The sequence below is a fragment of the Erpetoichthys calabaricus genome, chromosome 2, assembly GCF_900747795.2.
Source record: "Erpetoichthys calabaricus chromosome 2, fErpCal1.3, whole genome shotgun sequence".
NCBI lineage: Eukaryota > Metazoa > Chordata > Cladistia > Polypteriformes > Polypteridae > Erpetoichthys > Erpetoichthys calabaricus.
In genome coordinates, this window is record NC_041395.2 from 118783613 (window position 1) to 118802999 (window position 19387).

The following is a 19387-nucleotide window of genomic DNA, read 5'->3' on the forward strand; positions in this document are numbered from 1 at the left end:
TATTACGAGGAATTCATTGAGGCGTCACGCATGTAAAATATCTACAGTCTGTGTATAATGTAGTGTTATTTTAAAATATTTTTGGAGGTGTATGTTAGCAATGCTTATACAAGTTTATGTTTTGTCTATAGCTTATAATAAGAAAAACACTATTCTGATAATAGCTTTCATTAGCATTATTACTGTATCTTTAGTTTTCTTTACATTTACTGCTAATACAATAATTCATAATGCAATATAATGATGCAAAAACCCTCAAGATTATAAGGTGCATATTTAATACAATTTTGAAATTGGTTTATGAGTGAGAAAACGTATAATTCAGAAACTACAAAGCTCTTTTTATACAAAGCACATTTAAATATGTGAAAGAAATGGGTACTGATAGATGAGACGTTTTTAAGATATTGGTTTCGTTTATTGGATGCTTTATTTTATTCACTATTCTGTAAACGAGATTTCTGAAAGATAAAGTTACTATAAATATTTTCATTTACTTTTTAAATTTATGACATTATTTGGAGTGCAATAACGTGAAATTTAAATATATACATTTGAAGCAAATGTCATTATTGAACTTTGTCTTAAATTGGAAAGTGGATTGTTTTCATAGAAGAGAGATGATGTAGTCTGGGAAATCAGGTTTCCAACACTTCATCTGATAAAATATTTATATCGTTTATCACCTTCTGTAATCTCTATTGATTTTTTTTTCTTGTTGTATTCATTTTACATTAAACAGAATTATGTACACTATTCTAAGTGAATACCAATTAAGACGACTACCTAAATGTATAGCTTCTGTTTCGAATTAAAAAGGAATAAACTGTTTACAGAAAATGAAGTTTCGTCCAGTTTATGATTAATCGCTTAACAATAAATTTTGACTATTTCAGTGTCATACCTCATTACCATTAATTATATTTTTATCACGTTATATTTTTATTTGAAGAATGTCTTGAAATATTTCAGTATTGTCTTCATTATTGTTTCAGAAGATTAAAATGATTTAAATGGTGGTACGTTCAATGAGTATTTTATCAAGCGACCTGCTAAATTAGATCAGTTTAATGGAGATTCCTTATAAATTAATAACCCTCGACTGTAATTAAACTTAATAAAAAAGGGGGAAAATGTTATTTTACCAGGCAACACAAGCAAATAGGAATATACACTGAAACCTATCTATTTTGTATTTATCAAACTTAAGAACTGTACTGATGCTTGTTTGTGTTCAAATGATACTACAATATACAGTAAATGAAGTTCACAGGAAAAAAAAAAATATATATATACTACACATTAACGGTTGCCTAAATTGTGTATCTAATAATTCCATTTTGTTTTGAAGAAAATGTTTTTTCCACTAGACAGCATTTTTATTATATACTTTTTATTTATTTGTATACATATTCTACTTTATACTTTTAAATCACATTTCCATTAAGATAGGCTGCAGATGAAATGATGTGATATTACATATAGATGCAAATCATTGAAAAATAGAAAACAAATCTGCTATATTGACAAGTGTTTTAATCCATAAACAGACCTATTTAATTTGAAAAATATTTTTGAAATTTGATAGACATGTCTATTATAATTAAATTTCATTTGCATGTGGTTCCAGAAATAAATCATTATGCTTAACATTCTCCACAGGGTAATATATCAAAGTTTATTAACTAATATCGACAGCATCTGTTAAGACAGTTGTTTTCTGTTAGTAGTGTAATTTATAGATTTTTTTTTGTTAAAAGTTGTAAAAGTATACATTATGAAATATTCCTTACATGCCGAAACAATACATGTTTGAAAAAATGTTTTCTTCATGATTTATTGCCAATAAAAAAGAACGGATATTTAGATAATTTGTTCTTACATTCGAATTTTGCTTACCATAGATATTTCGACATACTTCAGTATTTAGACATCTGTAAATGAATGTAAATAAGGAAGCAATATGCGTGTGGGCCAGTGGTTATAACCGTGCAGAAATTCTAAAGATTAACAATACGGTATATACTTTGTAAATCATAAATGGTTTGGCAGAATTGTTTAAACTGCTTATAGCAAAAAGGGGCTCCGTAGCTTATAATCACACAAACATTTGTATTTTTTTTAAAAAAGATACGTAGAAAATTTGCACTCTGATATCTTAATGGATGTAAGGCACACATTATATTCCCGGGTTTATTTTGATATTATAGTGCGAGCACACAGGCTTATGTTCATTTATTTTGCTTATTTTGCCATGGCTACAGAAAAAACGTTATAAATAATAAATGACCAAAATAGTTATATACAGGACGTTTCATCGCAGAGCCTTGAACGCGTGTTAGTGAATAACAAATGCAAATAGTTTAATAAATACGCATTATACGTTAAAAAGAGAAAAATGCAACAAGGTAATATAATACTTCAGTATGTTCTATGATATGTTACATTCCGTGTTACTTCTCATTTCTCGTTTCCGACGATTACTCTGGTATCGATTCTGTCACTGATGTTATTGACGATCTCTGAATTCAACAGCTAATGCCTGGATATTTCGTATATGGCGGTGTACTTGAAAGAACCCGGCGTCTCGGAAACAAAGGGATAATTAAAACATTTAGAATATTCAGGTAAGTTCTACATTTATTTTCACTTTTAGGATGACGAAGAATTGTGCATGCATGTCTTGACTTTTCGCTTAATTGCTTTAAAGGCATGCCATGGCACGTGTGAGAAAGGCCCGAATGTTGACATTCTGCTGCCCTACTGTCGCCTCAGTTGTTACTGCGATTTCTAAACAGCAGGCACGTTGTTTATTACTTTAACATCTTTAACGAAAAGCTAACGTCGACTTTGATGTCCGTAAATCGTTCTTCGCCAAAAAATTCTCTCCACTTAGATAAGGACCCCGGGGACACAAGTCTCATCCCCCACCTCACCTGCCTTGCACTACCCAAACCATTCTGCTTACGCTTCATCTGAAGGACAGGTTGCGTAAGTCGTTACTAAAAATACAGCACTACGAATAAATTAAAGGTTCCGCGCAGTTTAAACCTTACCTTTTGTTGGTTCATCTCTTTTCGGGTCCTGCTTAGTCCAATTCATCGTGCTAAAAAGCCGGAGCCTATCTTTGTAGCACCGAAGGCAAGGCAGGAAGTGGCCCCCCACAGAGATCCAGTCCATTGGAGTGTTTGTGGCAAGCACGGGGCATCACAGTCCACTGCAGGGCACAGTTAGCTACACCCATAAAGGCCCTCACATAGAGACAACATAACTAAACACATTCATCCTTACTGTTTTTTCTAAGGGTAACAAGTACTTATTCTACAATGTAAGTTGTGGCATGTTTTTCCTCTTGGAAAATCCAGCAGACCCCCACGACCATGTTCAAGACTAATCGGGTTAGAAAATGACTGACTCTGGAAAACATGGCGGTAGTGCAGGATTGGTATGATACATTTTCCTTTAGTTTAGTTGTTTTAAATATTTTAAACTATGTATAATTATTGAATGTCTCTTACATGTCTGAACTTTGTCAGCTGCAAAGAGTCTTAAGGCATAATGTATGAATCAAACAAAAGTTTTGCATTAAAGTTTGTGTTTTACTTTTTTCTTCTGCAATTCACCAATGTGAAAGATATGTAGATTAGGTTAGCTGGCAAGTCTAATTTCAGCCAGTTTGAGTGATGGTATGTGTGACTGTGCGCTGTACTTGACTGGTATCCTGTCCAGGACTGGTTGTTGCTTTGCAGCCAGAGCTATTCGTAAAAGTTCCTGCACTAAATCAAATAAAGCAGGGGTCACCAACTCCGGTCTTGGAGAACCACCGTGGCTGCAGGTTTTCATTCTAGCCCTTTTCTTAATGAGTGACCTGTTTTTGCTGCTAATTAACTTATTTTAAAGTAATTTTATTTGACTTGCTTTTGAAGACTCAGACCCCTTAATTGTATCTTTTTCCTTAATTAGCACCCAAAAATAATGAGATACAAAATGAGCCAAAACAACTGGTGTCCATCATCCATCCATCCATCGATTAGCCAACCTGCTATATCCTAACTACAGGGTCATGGGGGGTCTGCTGGAGCCAATTCCCAGCCAACCCAGGGCTCAAGGCAGGAAACAAACCCCGGGCAGGGCGCCAGCCCAACACAGGTCCATCTTCCAATATTTGAAAATAAAGAAAGATGAAGATGTTGATCTGCTCAGGTCTCCAAACATTTTAGCAGACCACTTAAAAAGAGAAAATCAACAATTTTGGAAATGTCTGCCAATGTACCACAAGAGCAGCAACAAGCCACGGAACTAAAGAATGAGTTTAATTAACGACAAGATTGGCGTCTCATTAAGCAGCAGGTTGGAGTGAAGTTGGTTGGAGTTTGAGGCCCTGACTTAGTTGATCTTCTGTTGGCTCACTCACTTCACATTTCATTTCTGTTTGGGTGCCATTTAAGGAAAAAGAAATGAAGCAATTCAGAGGAATGATGAAAAAATTCAGGGGAACAAATCTTAAAAAAAAATTCAATTAAAATGAATTCACAAGAAGTTAATTAGCAGCACAAGCAGGGCATTCATTGATTAAAGGGTTAGACTGAAAACCTGCAGCCACGGTGGTCCTCCAGGACCAGAGTTGGCAACCCCTGGAATAAAGTTATTAGAAAAACAGATGACTTTCTCACTTAAGGTACTCATCAGTTCAACTTTTTATTCAGGGCTCTTTGCAGAAAACTGTTACAAGATTCTTTACAAAGAAGAGAATGTATGCATAAAAAGTAATAGTTAACAATTTAAATAATATTACAATACATTCTAAATCCACCTAAGGGTAGACTATCACTATAATACTAAAGTGAGTTTTGAGTGGCATCCCTATGTTATTCAATCCAATGACATTTCGTAATCTATTTAAGAGCTCAGTTTAATCTGTATCAGCATATTAATTTACCTGCAACACCTGGGTTTAATGATTGTACAGCAAGTGTTCATATTTTATTTTCACATTTCAAACTATAACTTTTTAAAGATGTGAATGAAGTGTTGACATAATTTAAAGTGCTGCATTGATATAAAGACAAATGGGGCCTCCATGTACCATATTATGAATTTCCCACAGTTGGATTCGGCAGTCTTTAAATTTTCAGTTATTGAAAAGTTGTTTTACAACTTAGAAATAAACCTGATTAATTTCTGCTTCAGCTTAATCCAGCTCTAGGATGAGCTGGCCCCACTCTGTCCAGTTAACATCATAGGGCTCAAGGTAGTGACCATCAAAAGATGGGGAAACAGCCCATTCCTAGTCAAGCGCAAAACAACCCATGCCTTTGCCCAAAATGGGCCAATGAAAAGTTACCGGGTAACATAACTAAGGGCGTACTTGTAGACTGGGTGCTGAATTAAACCCACGGTGGAGGATCTGAAAGATAATAGATCATACAAATGGGGTGGTTCTCCCCACAAGTAATTAATTGCAAAACTAAGATTTAGTCAGTTTTCTAACTAGTATATAAGTTGTATAGTGTGTACAATTAATTAACATCCGTTTTTAAAAAAAAAAAAAAAAAATTCATATACATAGTAAAGCAGGAATGTCTATTTTCTTCTTACTGTCATTACTTACTGCCAGAGGTCATTATGTTTTGTACATGATCCAGTGGAGACATCTATTTATCAAACATTTGAAGGTTGGAAGCAGGCTGGACAAAGCCACTGGTTCTTGCATTCCCAACGGGTTGGGCACAAATGACCTACTGATGCATACCCACTAGGAATTAAGGGTACCGCAGAAATGTGCAAATTATGTATCTACTCCCAGCATAGGAAACACTCCAGCATAGGAAACATAAAGTGGGTTTTGCATTTAATACTTAGTACTACCTTTTATTTGCAGTCATTCTTCAGAGCACATAATGAAAACCTCTCACCCTATTTGCTAATGTGTAGCCTTAGTAAGCACACATATGGTTGTTACTGTGCCTCAAACTCGGAGTAATTATAGGTGGATATAAAGCTGGGTAGTGCTTTAGTGAACCAGGGTCCTGTATTATGTCAACATTATGGAAGGTTTTTGAATGAACTACACTACACTTTTGAATGTAAGAGTACATTAACTGGAGGCACATGTTAGTTTGAACTGGGAATTGTAACCTTAGTCCGTAATGGATTTGTGAACATTTCATATTAAAAGTATGCTTTCTTTCAAATATATATGAATGTAATTGCAAATTCTGGTGACTGTGTATGGGTTTCTGTAAGATGAATGCAACGAGCAAGGAGAATATTAATTGGTACTCAAATTAAAAGTAAACATTTTTGCTCTTGTTATTTGTGGAATGTACACTGGGTACACTGGAATGTACACTGGGTGTTCTGTCATTCTCTGCATACCTTTTTCGTTTAAGGACATTATTTTACTCTTGTTTTGGGAGTGAAGTTACTTCACAGGCATATTTGCTTTACATATTAAGGTTATACAGAGCATGCAAATCAGAGTGCTTATCATATGTATGGTCTTATTATAGGACCGATGTGAAATCTGTAACTCTCAGTCTTTTACAAAGCATTTGGGATACCACAGGATTGGTCTTGCCATTTTCCTTCTGTATTTACAGCTGCATTGACTCTATCAACTAGAACAGGTTTTGTCAAACTGTTACTACTTTGTCCAACCTAGGCCTCTTGTGCTGTATTGTAGTATGGTCCTTTCACTGTTAGTCACTCAAATGCCTTTTATATCCATTTTTTTCTGTTTTATTTAAATGTTTTTACTAAGTAAATAATAATGTTGTAGCACTCATTGATCATTACAAAAAACAGCAGTGAGAACATTAAGTTTTTCATTTGTGAATCATGTAAAGACTGACAGTGCCTCCATTCATAGCAAGGAGTGACTGACTGACTGAGACAATCTCTGAAGCACCCAGAAAGAATTAACTGCGGTAACAAAAATTAATCAAGTAACAATTCAGTCTAATGACTTTGACAAACCACAACCAGTTTAAATTCTTCAGTGTAGGGACCTTTATTCATAAATTGTTTTATTTTGTCCTATTATCACTTTTTCAGACCTCTCTTTTTGAATATTTATCCATTTTTACTGTAAAAAAGTATGCATAAAATATAATGACACATATAGTAGTGAAATAACACTTTTTATTCTATTTAAATAGTACCTTGTATTCTTTTTTTAAATTTCATAATTTCACACATATCAGGAACAAATATTCACAAACAATTGCCCTTAGTCATTGAAATTAGTTTTAACATGGAGCAGTGCACCTTTCAGTGATTTTCATCTCTGACACCCATCCACATTGAAGGACATGTTTATGAGGCTGAAGGTTCTCTCACAGCTGACTGAGAGGTATTTGCAGGACAATACTGTCTCTGCATCCCTTGGAAGTCAGTGTTTTGCAACCTTTCCAATAGTCCTTTGAAACACATTTATATGCTTTAGAAAATCACCAGGATATTGTGCCCTGAATTTACACTTAAGTTTGTGTTTATTAGTTTTTTGTACACTGTTGGCATACTTGACACTGGTTGCTTCAGCGTTTTCCCCATTAGTCCCATGTGTCTGGCTAATCCACATGCCTTTGCTGACATTCAAGGGCTGGATGTCTGCATGCCATGATATATAAATACACAAAGACACAGGCACATGATGGTTCAATTGCAATTAACTTTCTGAGTTAGTTGGGAGATGCCTTCTATGTTTTGGACTAGTTACTACGGTACTTTTTAGATGTCATTTCCAGTTCTGAGCTCAATTGCACTGGAAAAAACGTGAGGACCAAACTTGGAGTACTGCTGCACTTGTGCTTAGTTCAATTTCTAGTATCAAAGTCTCTTTTGTGAAATATATCAAATCAAATTAAAAAAAAAAAAAAAAAAAAAAGGCAATCATGTTAGGCAAGTGCAGTATATTATCCCTAGAGGAATATTTGTGTGGTACAACAATATTCAGATACTTATCTTAATTTCAATAATCCTACAATTAAGAATAGAAATGGGATAATTTCAATAATCTAATATCACAAGGGGTACTTTATTTGTGACAAAAGTGAATATGTATCACATACAGTGTCCTTTAGAAATCATTAGAGTCCAGCACACCTATCTCCCTCTTTGCAGTTTGTGCAAAGAATATGATAGTTCTTAAATCTATTGTGCTTAAGTCCTGAAAATCTAAACTTGAAGTTTAAGAATAATATCTGAAACTGTGTCATAAAGAAGGCATCTATCCAGTTTGAGAAAATTATTGTCAAAAATCTAAATTAATGCTCTGCTTTGCTAAAATTATATAAGAGTTTTTATAAAAACAGTAGGATCAGTGGGAGAAAAAAATCTTGACTTTTCAGCACGGCAGATTCATTGATTGGATATCTGCTAGAAACATAAATCAAAGGAAATGTTCAGTAAACTTTCAAACAGAGGTTTGTATAAAAAAGTATGATTCCTGATTATTTGTCATAGATGTATGGGATCCTTTTATATTCACTGAAACAAATTCATGGTTTTGAATATGGTTAGGAGATTTATCAGTTAGGAAAAAAATTGACATTGAGGCGTTACATGTTTATTATGTATCATCTCTTGAAAAGAGCCTGTTTATAAAATCTGACATTTTCAAGCCTACTTGACAGGAAATATTGATCCAGTTTTTAAACCAGTTATTTTTCAAGAGTGTTTTGGTGACCAACAGCGCAAAGTTTTTTTTTTTTTTTCTTTATATAACAAATGTCTGTTTACTTGTTTTTGAATAAAAATGGTGGATTAGAATAGCATCTGACAAATGCACATCAATAACTGTACTGTATAAATGCTTATTTCTTGCCTTATGCAGAAAAATATTTTGTGTTTGTGGAACAGTTTAAAAATGACTTAAACAGCTTATATCAGAATCTTTCTTTTATGGTGCAAATGCTGTTTTTAGTTTCTAGTAAAAACCATATATATGCATGCTTTTTTTTTTTTTTTATTTGTAACATTTGAATAATTGAGTAATGATATGTATTCATTAACTTTGACATGGTGCTAAAGGTACAAGCAATTCTTTTCATTTTGGAAGAGAGATTTCAGGGTGCCCTCTCAATTTATTGCATGCCTGTGACTAAATGGACTACCAGGGGGCATCTGGTGAGTACATAACTTGAAGACATCTACATATTTAGAGTTGCAATGGAGTTTTAACTTTATGCATTATTTTTGGGGGTGGGGTATCCAGTTGTAATCGCAAAAGAAAGTTCAAGCAGAGATTTAAGGATATGAGGAGGAGGAGGAACACTGGTCATTGTGTTGACTCCATGATCTATAGTAGGCAACAAGGATATATATATGTATATATAATATATTAGTATTATAAGGTGGATAGTTCACAAACAAATAGTTAAGTATTTTTCAAGTCAAAGTTATTTCTTCCAATCATTGCATGTGTGTGTGTGTGTGTGTGTGTGTGTGTGTGTGTGTGTGTGTGTTTGCATGTTCTCCCCCAGATGCTCCAATTTCCTTCCACAGTCCAAAGACATGCAGGTAAGGTGGATGTGCATTGCTAAAGTGACACTAGTGTGTGGTGTGTGTGTGTATGTATGTATGTTTGGCCTGGTTACTAGCTCCCGCTCCAGAGATTGTGCCTGCTTTGTGTCCGATCCTTGTAGGGATAGTCTCCTGTTACCCCATGACCCTGCCCTGGATAAGTGAATTAGGAAGATGGATGGATGGATGCCTGTTTATTCAGTTTTTGTCACTTGATTGAATATGAAGTGCCTCCTCAAAATTTTCTCAGTTAAGCACATGCATGCATTATCAATCTCGTGGCAGCAGGCAGTCTTTGAGACATAAAGAAATAAGCTTCAGTATAGTGAAAGAAATAAAGCAATCAAAAAAGTGCCTTTTGCATCAGTATTCAGTAATGTCGATAATGGGTGCCATGACTTTCCGACGTGAATTCTTGGCCCTGGAGGTGAAACAATGCTGCGAAGGACAACAAAGTTTATGAAGTAATGTACACAGTCGGTCCCCTTTTACCTTCATGCAGTGGTATGCAAAAGTTTGGGCACTTTTGCTTCAAATGTCTATTACTGTGAATAGTTAAGAGAGCAGAATATGAACTGATCACCAAAAGGTATAAAGATGACACATTTCAGCTTTTTATGCAAGAGTAGTGTATTGTTTTTTGCTTGTATAGTTGTACAATGGAAACGTGAAAGGAGCAGCATACAACAATTTGGGCACCCCAAGATATTTGAGGTCTCGGATAACTTTTACCAAAGTCTCAGACCTTGACTGAACAGGAATGGTGGAGGACAAGTTGAAGTCTGGAAGACCAAGAAAACTTTCTGAGAGAACTGCTTATTGGATTGCTAGAAAGGCAACTAACCCCCAACTCCGTTAGAGCATCTAAAACTGCAGAGTCCGCAGCAGAACTGCCCCGATCCTCAGGGACCCCACCCACTCCCAACACGAACTGTTCACACTTCTACCCTCAGGCAGGAGGTATAGAAGTATGAAATGCAGGACTTCTAGGCTAAAGAACCCTTTCTTTCCCAAGGCCATTAGACTCCTAAATAACTGACTGGAGTTTATAACTGTGGTGTACCTCATTCTATCTACCTCACATAACTGTAACTGTATTTGACTTATCCATCACACACCTACCTGCACATACACTTTAGATTTCTATTCTGTTTTTATACTTTATGCTGCCTCTATTACTTATTATCTATCTGCTACTTATTATCTATGTTTATCTTTATACGTTGGTTTTGTCATTTGGTGTGGACAGCAAAGAAAGAATTTCATTTTACAGGGAAACATGTTTCCTTACTGTGCACATGACAATAAACTTTGAACTTTGAACTTGAACTAGATTAGATTTAGCAGACTCTGGGGTGGTGGTGGTGCAGCACTGTTCTCTTATGCAGCCACACCTGAAGCAATATCACCTTCATGGTAGACTCAGCAAAAGAAAACCATTCTGCATCCTAGCCACAAAATTCAGCACCTGAAGTTTGCAAATGAACTTCTAAACAAGTGTAATACATTTTGGAAACAAGTCCTGTGGATTGATGAAGTCAAAATAGAACTTTTTGACCACAATGTGCAAAGGTATATTTGGAGAAAAAAGGGTGCAGAATTCCAGGAAAAGAACACCTCTCCAATTATTAAGCAGGGGGTTGATCAAACATGCTTTGGGCTTGTATTGCAGCCAGTGGCACAGGGAACATGTCACTAGTAGAGGGAAGAATGGAAATACCAGCAAATTCTGGAAGCAAACATCACACCATCTGTGAAAAAGTTGGAGTTAAAAAGAGGATGGTTCCTACAACAAGATAATTATCCAAAACACACGTCATAATCTACAATCAAATACCTCAAGAGGCGCAAGCTGATGGTTGCCATAGCCCCTCACAGTCCCCCAACCTAAACATTAGTGCTGGGCGGCATGACCAAAATTCTGTATCACGGTACTGTATTTTTCAAAATTATACCGGTTTCACGGTATTCGACTGTATTTTTTTCCCATGCATGAGAGGATGTTACCCACATTTTCCACTGCAATTACTGCAGTAGACTGGCTAAGAATAACCTATTCCACTGTCAAGAGAATTGTACATTGTACAAATAAGCATTTTAATGTGCACAAAAGTATTAATACAGGTTTGCATGGCCCTATAAAGTGATAGTTTTCAAGGGGGAGGCACTAATGAAGAGAAGGAATCACATTGCATGACCGTTGCAGTCAAAATATAGAACCATTTTATTGAACAAATTTTGCAAACAACTTAAACTAAAATTTTGACAACATATTTTCAACCATCCAAAGAGGCATTTAGACTTAGTAAAATATCCTGAGGTGCTTGTCAAAAGTTGTATAGCACTGAACATGTCTTAGAAAAGGAATTAATAGTAAACATTTTTTGTAAACCAACTACACTTTCTGTTAATGTTAAAAATTTCTGTCCACTGACAAGTGACTTTTTAAACAACTGTACCATCATTAAACTGCATAATATTTAAACTAATAAATAATAACAAAATAATAGTGCAACTTCCAGTAATAAAACTATTACTTCAAGACTTCAAGCTTAGGTGCATTACACAGTATTTTTCAAATAAAAATAAAATAAAACAAGTGCAACTTGGTGATGATATCTTTACCAACTGAGCCATCATTAAGGCAAATTGCATTAATATGGACCTTGCTTCAAGCTAAGCTATATACATAAATAATAAAACTGCAATTTGTGGTATAGTCCTATGAAATCGTATTAGGGCCACAGTGAAGGAAAAAAAAATACAGACATAGGGAAGAAAAAAAAAAACTGTCAAGAATAAAGTTGACTTTATTCTCGACATTTCCACTTTAATTTCAACGCTTATGTCGAGATTAAAGTCGACATTTCCACTTTAATTACAAAATAAACCATGAAAATAAAATAGAACGTCGTAAACTAAACTTCATCCTAAAATCAACGTTTAATTTAGTAGATTTTCTCAAACCCCGTCATAAGTTAATATAGCACAATAAATGCTTTGTGTTAAGTGTTCCCCGACCCAGTTGTTAATCGCTATGTGCTTCTTAAACTGACTTCCTCTACACTAAGAAGAGGCGCAGGCATCGATCGCCGCACAGAATACATTCACTTCATGATATTGCTGCGCTCTGAAAATTTAGATTGCTAAGATAAATACTTGATATAATTTTCATGATGAAATGCATTAAAGCAGGTATTAAACATGCACGGCAGTGTGGCGGTAGTACTGCTCCCTCGCAGTAAGGGGACCCCAGGTGTACGTTCAGTGTAGAGAACTTTATGGCAGATGTGACAAGGCTCCAAAAATGTATGAATGGGTATTGCACAGGTTTAACTTAAATATTGTGTAAATGTTGGGTTTGTGATCTGGTGTTCGGAGACATGAATACAGAATTCAATGGATATTCATCTGAGCGGGCTTTCTTTATTGCATGCGTGCTGTCTCTGTCTGACATAGCAAACCCACAGTTCCTATCCTTCCTTTTTCTTTCTCCACATAACCAATCACCACATGATAAACGTCTTTGTGAAATTAAAACTAGTTATAAACTTAGACCATGGAGTGTTTAATTATGCCATCCATTCAGGGTTGCGCCCATCCCAGCAAGCATTTTGTGTGAGGCAGGAGCAAATCCTGAACGCACATCGCAGGGTGAATACGAGCAATACATACATTAGCAGGGTTAATATAGCATAACAAAACCCCACATCCTACATGACTTTGAAAGGAAACTGAAGCACGCCGAGTAAGCCCACCAGAAAAACATGCAAATTCAAAGCAGGGAACACCCAGGACCCCATTACTGCGAGGCAGCAGTGCAACCTCCATGCCACGTGCCCCCACATGATTAATACATGCTTTAATGCATTTCATCATGAAAATTATATCAAGTACTTATCTTAGCATTCTAAATGTTCAGGGAGCAGGAATATCATGAAATTAATGTATTCTGTATGCTGCCTGCACCTCCTCTTGATGCAAGAGGAGGTCAGTTTAAGAAGCACGTAACAATTAAAATGGCTCCGGGAACACTTAACATAAAGCATTTAATATGCTACATAACTTATGACAGGGTTTGAGAAAATCTAGTAAATTAAATATTCATTTTAAGACGAAGTTTAGTTTACAATGTTGTACTTTAATAACAAATTACGAGAATAAAGTCAACATGTCAACTTTAATCTCGACAAACGGCGAGAATAAAGTAGAAATGTCGAGAATAAAGTCAACAGTATTGAAAAAAATAAAACAAGTACAACTTGGCTTGCAGTATTATCCAGTAGTATAGAAACAGTATTCACACATTTGAACATAATGGTCCACATCCTACCTACAAAGTTTCTCCAGACAACAGATGTGACTCCTTTTTCCAGCAAAAGTTCTTCTGTGTCATCATGTTCAACTTTATCGTCTGCTACAGCTTCAGTTTCGTAATGTTCTCTGTCCATTTTCACTGCTAAATATCTCCACTACCACATGTACTCTGTTGTATGTGTGTTTAGTGGTGTAGCAGTGAAAAAGAGTCCCTGCGCAACACCTCCACTAATGCATGAACTCCGTTGCATGTGTGTTTGGCTTTGTAGCAGTGAAAAAGGACCCCCTTAAACAGTTTCCCGGTGCGCCACGTTCCGAACGTTGTTTGGGCAATTTTAAACCAGTGTTGCGGTATAATAAAAATCCATATCATAACAAAAATAAAAAACAGTTTTTGGTATGAACCGGTATACCGCCCAGCACTACTAAACATCATTGAAAATCTGTGGAAATATCTCTAAAGAGCAGGGCATGCAAGACAGCACAAGAATCTTGCAGAATTAGAAGCCTTTTGCAAGGATGAATGGGCAAAATTACCCCAACTAAGACTTGAAAGACTCTTAGCTGGCTGCAAAAAGCATTTACAAGCTGTGATACTATCCAAAGGTTGTCTTACTAAGTACGTATTTTGTACCTGTGATGTGAAAAATGTAATCTTGATTAAAATATTAAAGAAATGTGCCTTCTTTAACTTTACGCATTTTGGTGATCAGTTCATCTTCTGCTCACATAACTATTCACAGTGATATACATTTTAAGCAAGGGTGCCCAAACTTTTCTACTCCACTGTGAAATAACATGAATATGGTATTTTATAAAATGTGTGTGCTACTCTTGAGACGCATATCAATATCTCTCTATTACAAAAAAAAATCCTGGAGAGAAACAGCAGGGCGTTGAGACGTGATCTTCTCATTAAGATCAAGGAAGACAGTTAAAAGACCCGCAAGGACCTTAGACATGAGACATTGTGCCAAGAGATTGACCCAGGACCGTCTCGCGATGATGTAGAACATGAGAATCTTGCAAGACACGCCCTACTTACATTCAATATCAAATAAGACAACGGGGCAGCAAAACATTCAGTCTTGTGAAGGATTTGAGCACACACAGATCCAGGGTCTCAGTGAATATAAAGCGTATAAGGACAATACATTATAAATGAAACGTTGACAACTAAGCGAAGAAGAAAGCAGCGCGGAGAAAAGAGACAAAAGAGCAAAAAAGATAAAATAATCTAGGTGCAAATTCAGAAAATAAGGAAAGTAATTATCAGTCCGTAACAAGTGGAATTGAAACAAAGCACGTCTAATCGGGCTCACAATTAAAAGATAGAGTAAAAGACAAAGTAGAACTTCATAAACACGTTCACATATGTTAGCGCTATACATATGCAGAGCAGATTATGAAAGCAGTGGAATTCGAAAGGCTCAAAAAAAGAAATGTGCGCGATACACATGTGGAGAAAGTTAAAGAATATGAAAGTAAAGATCGCAGTAGCGCAAACAAACGGAAATTATTACTTGAAAAAGGGAAAATATTCACCACGGACCAGGTGTTATTGGTGGGGAAAAAAAAGCAGGACAAAGCAAGGTCAGAAATAAAAGACAGAGTAGAAAACAAAGTAAAACGTCATAAAGAGGTTACAAAACAAAGGGGCCAAACACATGCAGAGCAAGATACAGAATATGAAAGCAGAAAAAAACGACAGTGTCAAAAAAAGAAAGTAAACATCGCATTAGCACAAAAAAGGAGAAATTATTACTCGGAGAAATAACTAAAAGGTGTATGGACTATATATGGACACAGGTGATATGCCAGAAGTATATAAATATTGTAAGGCTTTGAAGTTTAAGTCAGAGAATTTCAAAAACGTATTTTACCTCACATGCATTTATTGGTTACTTTGCAAAAAAAATGATTAACTGCTGATGATGTAGATCGCTTTGTCTGTGCTGAAATTCCAAACAGAGAAACCTATCCTGAATTATGGTACAAAGTCATTAAACACATGTCTCACTGACCTCATTTAAAAGATACAGGATGTTGGGACTCGAAAGATTCCAAATATTGTTTTTACAGAAGTTCTTAAATAAAAGTGAAACTAATGCAATAGCAGCAATTCAAAGAAAAAAAAAAAAATCTTAAACGTGTGTATCCGGAAAACCAAACACGGGGGTTGGCAAGCAAAGCCCCCTAGTTCTTAACATTTTTGTCTTGAAAAATAGACATATTTTGTAAGTATTAAGGCATTTTGTTTCATGTTTGGACTCCTGTATATGTAAGCCCAACTGTAAGCTGCAAGAACAAACAAGCTTCACTTTAAAAAAACTATTTTTTATATGGCAAATTAATATATGCCATGATTGTAAAGAAATTATTTCAGCTTGAAAAATACTGAACATATCCTTGAAGTATGGTATGCTACAGACTGCAGTATATCATAGTATAACAGTCCCTGGTCTTCTTGAATACCATTAAACCTAATACAGTAGTTTCAGTGGGGTGCAATTGAAATGGTTGCAATTGATAGAGCAGCGAAAGTAAGAGAGTATGATGCAGATGGTAAGTAGTAATATTTTTTCATGACAAGATGAAGGTGAAATCTCCTCCTCAACAAAATGGTTACTGGTTTAGTCAGGCTTAACATGGTAAGTCAGTATTGGTATTGTTATTATTTTATGTCCCATGTTATCTTTTTCTTTTCCTTTTTGCCCCAAATTCCATAAAACGTATGACAGAAACCAGTTAATGAATGCACCTGAATATTTTACTCCCCAAGATTTTTTAATCTATTTGGCTCTCAAAATATAAATATTTGCTCAGTACCCATTACTTATAACCTGTTCATCTTGATGATATTCTCAAAACATAGTCTTGTTTAAATAAAGAAGGAAACTACTAGGTATTAAAAAGAGAGATTACTACAAGTTTTGTGTTAAATATTACTTTTTGTTTTAATATCTACTTATATCCACAGAAAACAAAATGCATAAGCATCAATATTTAGGCCCTGATATGCATGTGGTAGTATTCCAGAATTTGAAAAAATATAATTGTAATCATTTGTTTAATATTTTCAGATCAACAGTTTACTATGGGCCGTCATTCGTCAGACAGTGAAGATAGCAGGAGCCGTCGAAAAAAAAAGTATCGTAGAAGGTCATCTTCTAGCAGCTCATCAGGAAGCAGAGTGACAAGTCGAAAGAAATCGGGAAGGAGATCTCGGTCCCGGACGAGATCTCGGTCCCGATCGCTTTCACGTGCAAGAGACAGGAGGTATGTAATTTTCTGATAGCAATATTTTTCTGAGTTAGTACAGTATCTTGCCATTTAGAATTAAACCTACTTAAGTAAATAAAAAAATATGCTTAGAAAGTTGGAAGGTAATTTAGTTTGTGATGATTTAAAAAGAAAAACGTCATCTGTTGTTCAGCTGAAATATTTTTTTTGCTTTAGTGGATTCTGTGATTACTATAACTTTTCATCACTGTTAAAACTGCATCTGTTTCTCTTTAAACCCCAAAATCAAAACTGTGTCTGCAGAGTAGTCTCTATGCATCTTTTTTTATCACAAGATAGTGTTAGTTATATTCAAAGTCATATTCAGGCTTTTATCCATATTTTAGACTTTACAAATTCAGATAACTAATGTCAGTTAAAATAAAACAAAATAGTTTTCTTTCATTCTAAATTTCTCATTGCATCAGTTACTGAAAATTATGTTAACACTGAGATCCACCCCAAAGTTTTTATGTTACAGTAATCCCTCACTTATCGCGGGAGATAGGTTCCAAGGCCGACCACGATAACTGAATTTCCGCGAAGTAGGGACACCATATTTATTTAATTATTGAACGTGTATTTGAACGTTTTTAAACCCTCCCTGTATTGTTTACAACCCACCCTTTAGTCTATTAATAACAGGGACAACTGCTAAGCAATATGAAATTGATAGATAAGTTTGCACTTCCTGTATAGCGAAGTACAAGTAGCTATATATGACGTGATAATGGTGATGAATATGCTGCGCAGTAAAAACATTGTGATCGGCAGTTGCTGCCGCTGCTTCTTTTTCATACACAGCACAGTGTAAAGTAAACCGCTTTTATTAAAAGAATCAAAACAGTTGTCCAAAGTGCAGTAGAGCAGTCAATAAATCTTTAAATAAATAATCCTTAAAACAGTTGTGAAGTGGAGGTTTAAAATACACAAGAATAACAATCCTTTAACACGAGGTTAAAACGTCGACAGAAAGCAGTCTTTAAAAACAGCGTCAGCGTCTGACCTGCTTCTCCCATGCGGGCTCTGCAACAGGCGAGACGCTCTTAATGCAGCTGACCTTCTCTACACTGTCCTGCTACAGCTGTTTGGCTCGCCTCACCGGTCATCCACCTTCCGGTCACTCTTGCCCTTCAGAATATTCTGCGAGAGCGACCACTGGTGCTACTCCTCGGGTGTTGGCCATACACCCAAGCTACCTGTACAGCTGCACACGAGCCTGCACTCGCTCACTCGCTCGCACCGACTTTTCCTCTCTCTCTCTCTCTCTCTCTCTCTCTCTCTTGCAACCTCCGTCTCATCTTTCCTTTTCCTCTTTTACTTCTCCTCTCCCCTTAACCGGCTCGCGCTTCTCTATATATGCGGGGAGGACATTGCAGCTGCAGCCCATTAGCCACAGGAATAATCATGGATGTGGGCAGTTTCCCACCTGTGCACTTAAGTGAGAAACGCCCACACTGCAGATTGCCGTGCGGCTCGCTACAGCTACCACGCCCCCTCGCTAAGCCGCGAGCGTTGCGATTATTTATTTAAAACAAAACGGCCTTTGCTGGAAGAGCTGTGGACCCATAACACCACAGAGATACTGTGGGATCTAGGCATCAGTCAAAGCACCAATCACAGGCCCGATTAGAAAGCGGGAAGCTGTGATTTGTCGTCTCCCTCCCATGTAACAATCACAGCCCGTGTTACAACGCACTTAGTCACCGAACTTGTTTTGTTGTTCTTAGACTAGGAAATACTACTACATGTACTATGTTTAAAAAACCGCGAAGTTGTGAATCCGCGAAAAGTGAACCGCGAAGTAGCGAGGGATTACTGTACTTATGCCATCTAGTTTTTAATGATGGGAGAGAAAAATTTTAAATGTAATGTTTTTCTGCAGAGCAGAAATTAAAAAAAGCTTAATATAATGGAAGGCAGTGGTGACCAATGTTATGAAAAAAATGTCCAATCGGGGAAGAAGAAAAAAATCTCATGATACTCGTGTCACATGATTCATATGTCTGTTATTAAGTTGTATGCTCAAATCATGCAAGACACATGATTTTGTTTTTTTTTTTGGCTTAAATATTGTTAAATAGATACTCCCTGGAAAAATCTGAGTACATTAAAGGAATGCTCCATCCAATACATACATATACAGTTAGGTCCATAAATATTTGGACAGAGACAACTTTTTTCTAATTTTGTTCTGTACATTACCACAATGAATTTTAAATGAAACAACTTAGATGCAGTTGAAGTGCAGACTTTCAGCTTT

At 35.9% G+C, this 19387-nt stretch overlaps 1 protein-coding gene across 2 annotated transcripts in view; it reads left to right on the top strand.

Moving 5' to 3' along the window:
• Positions 1-2513: 2513 nt before the first annotated feature.
• Positions 2514-19387, top strand: part of rsrc1 (arginine/serine-rich coiled-coil 1) — a 496637-nt gene continuing 479763 nt past the window's right edge. The window contains exons 1-2 of one of the 2 annotated variants that reach the window (XM_051923328.1): positions 2514-2627; positions 16926-17121. In XM_051923328.1, coding sequence (XP_051779288.1) covers positions 16940-17121 — 182 coding nt within the window. In that variant the 5' untranslated portion in view covers positions 2514-2627; positions 16926-16939. The remainder of the gene's footprint in view (positions 2628-16925; positions 17122-19387) is intronic. The other variant, XM_051923327.1, reaches the window with a different exon arrangement.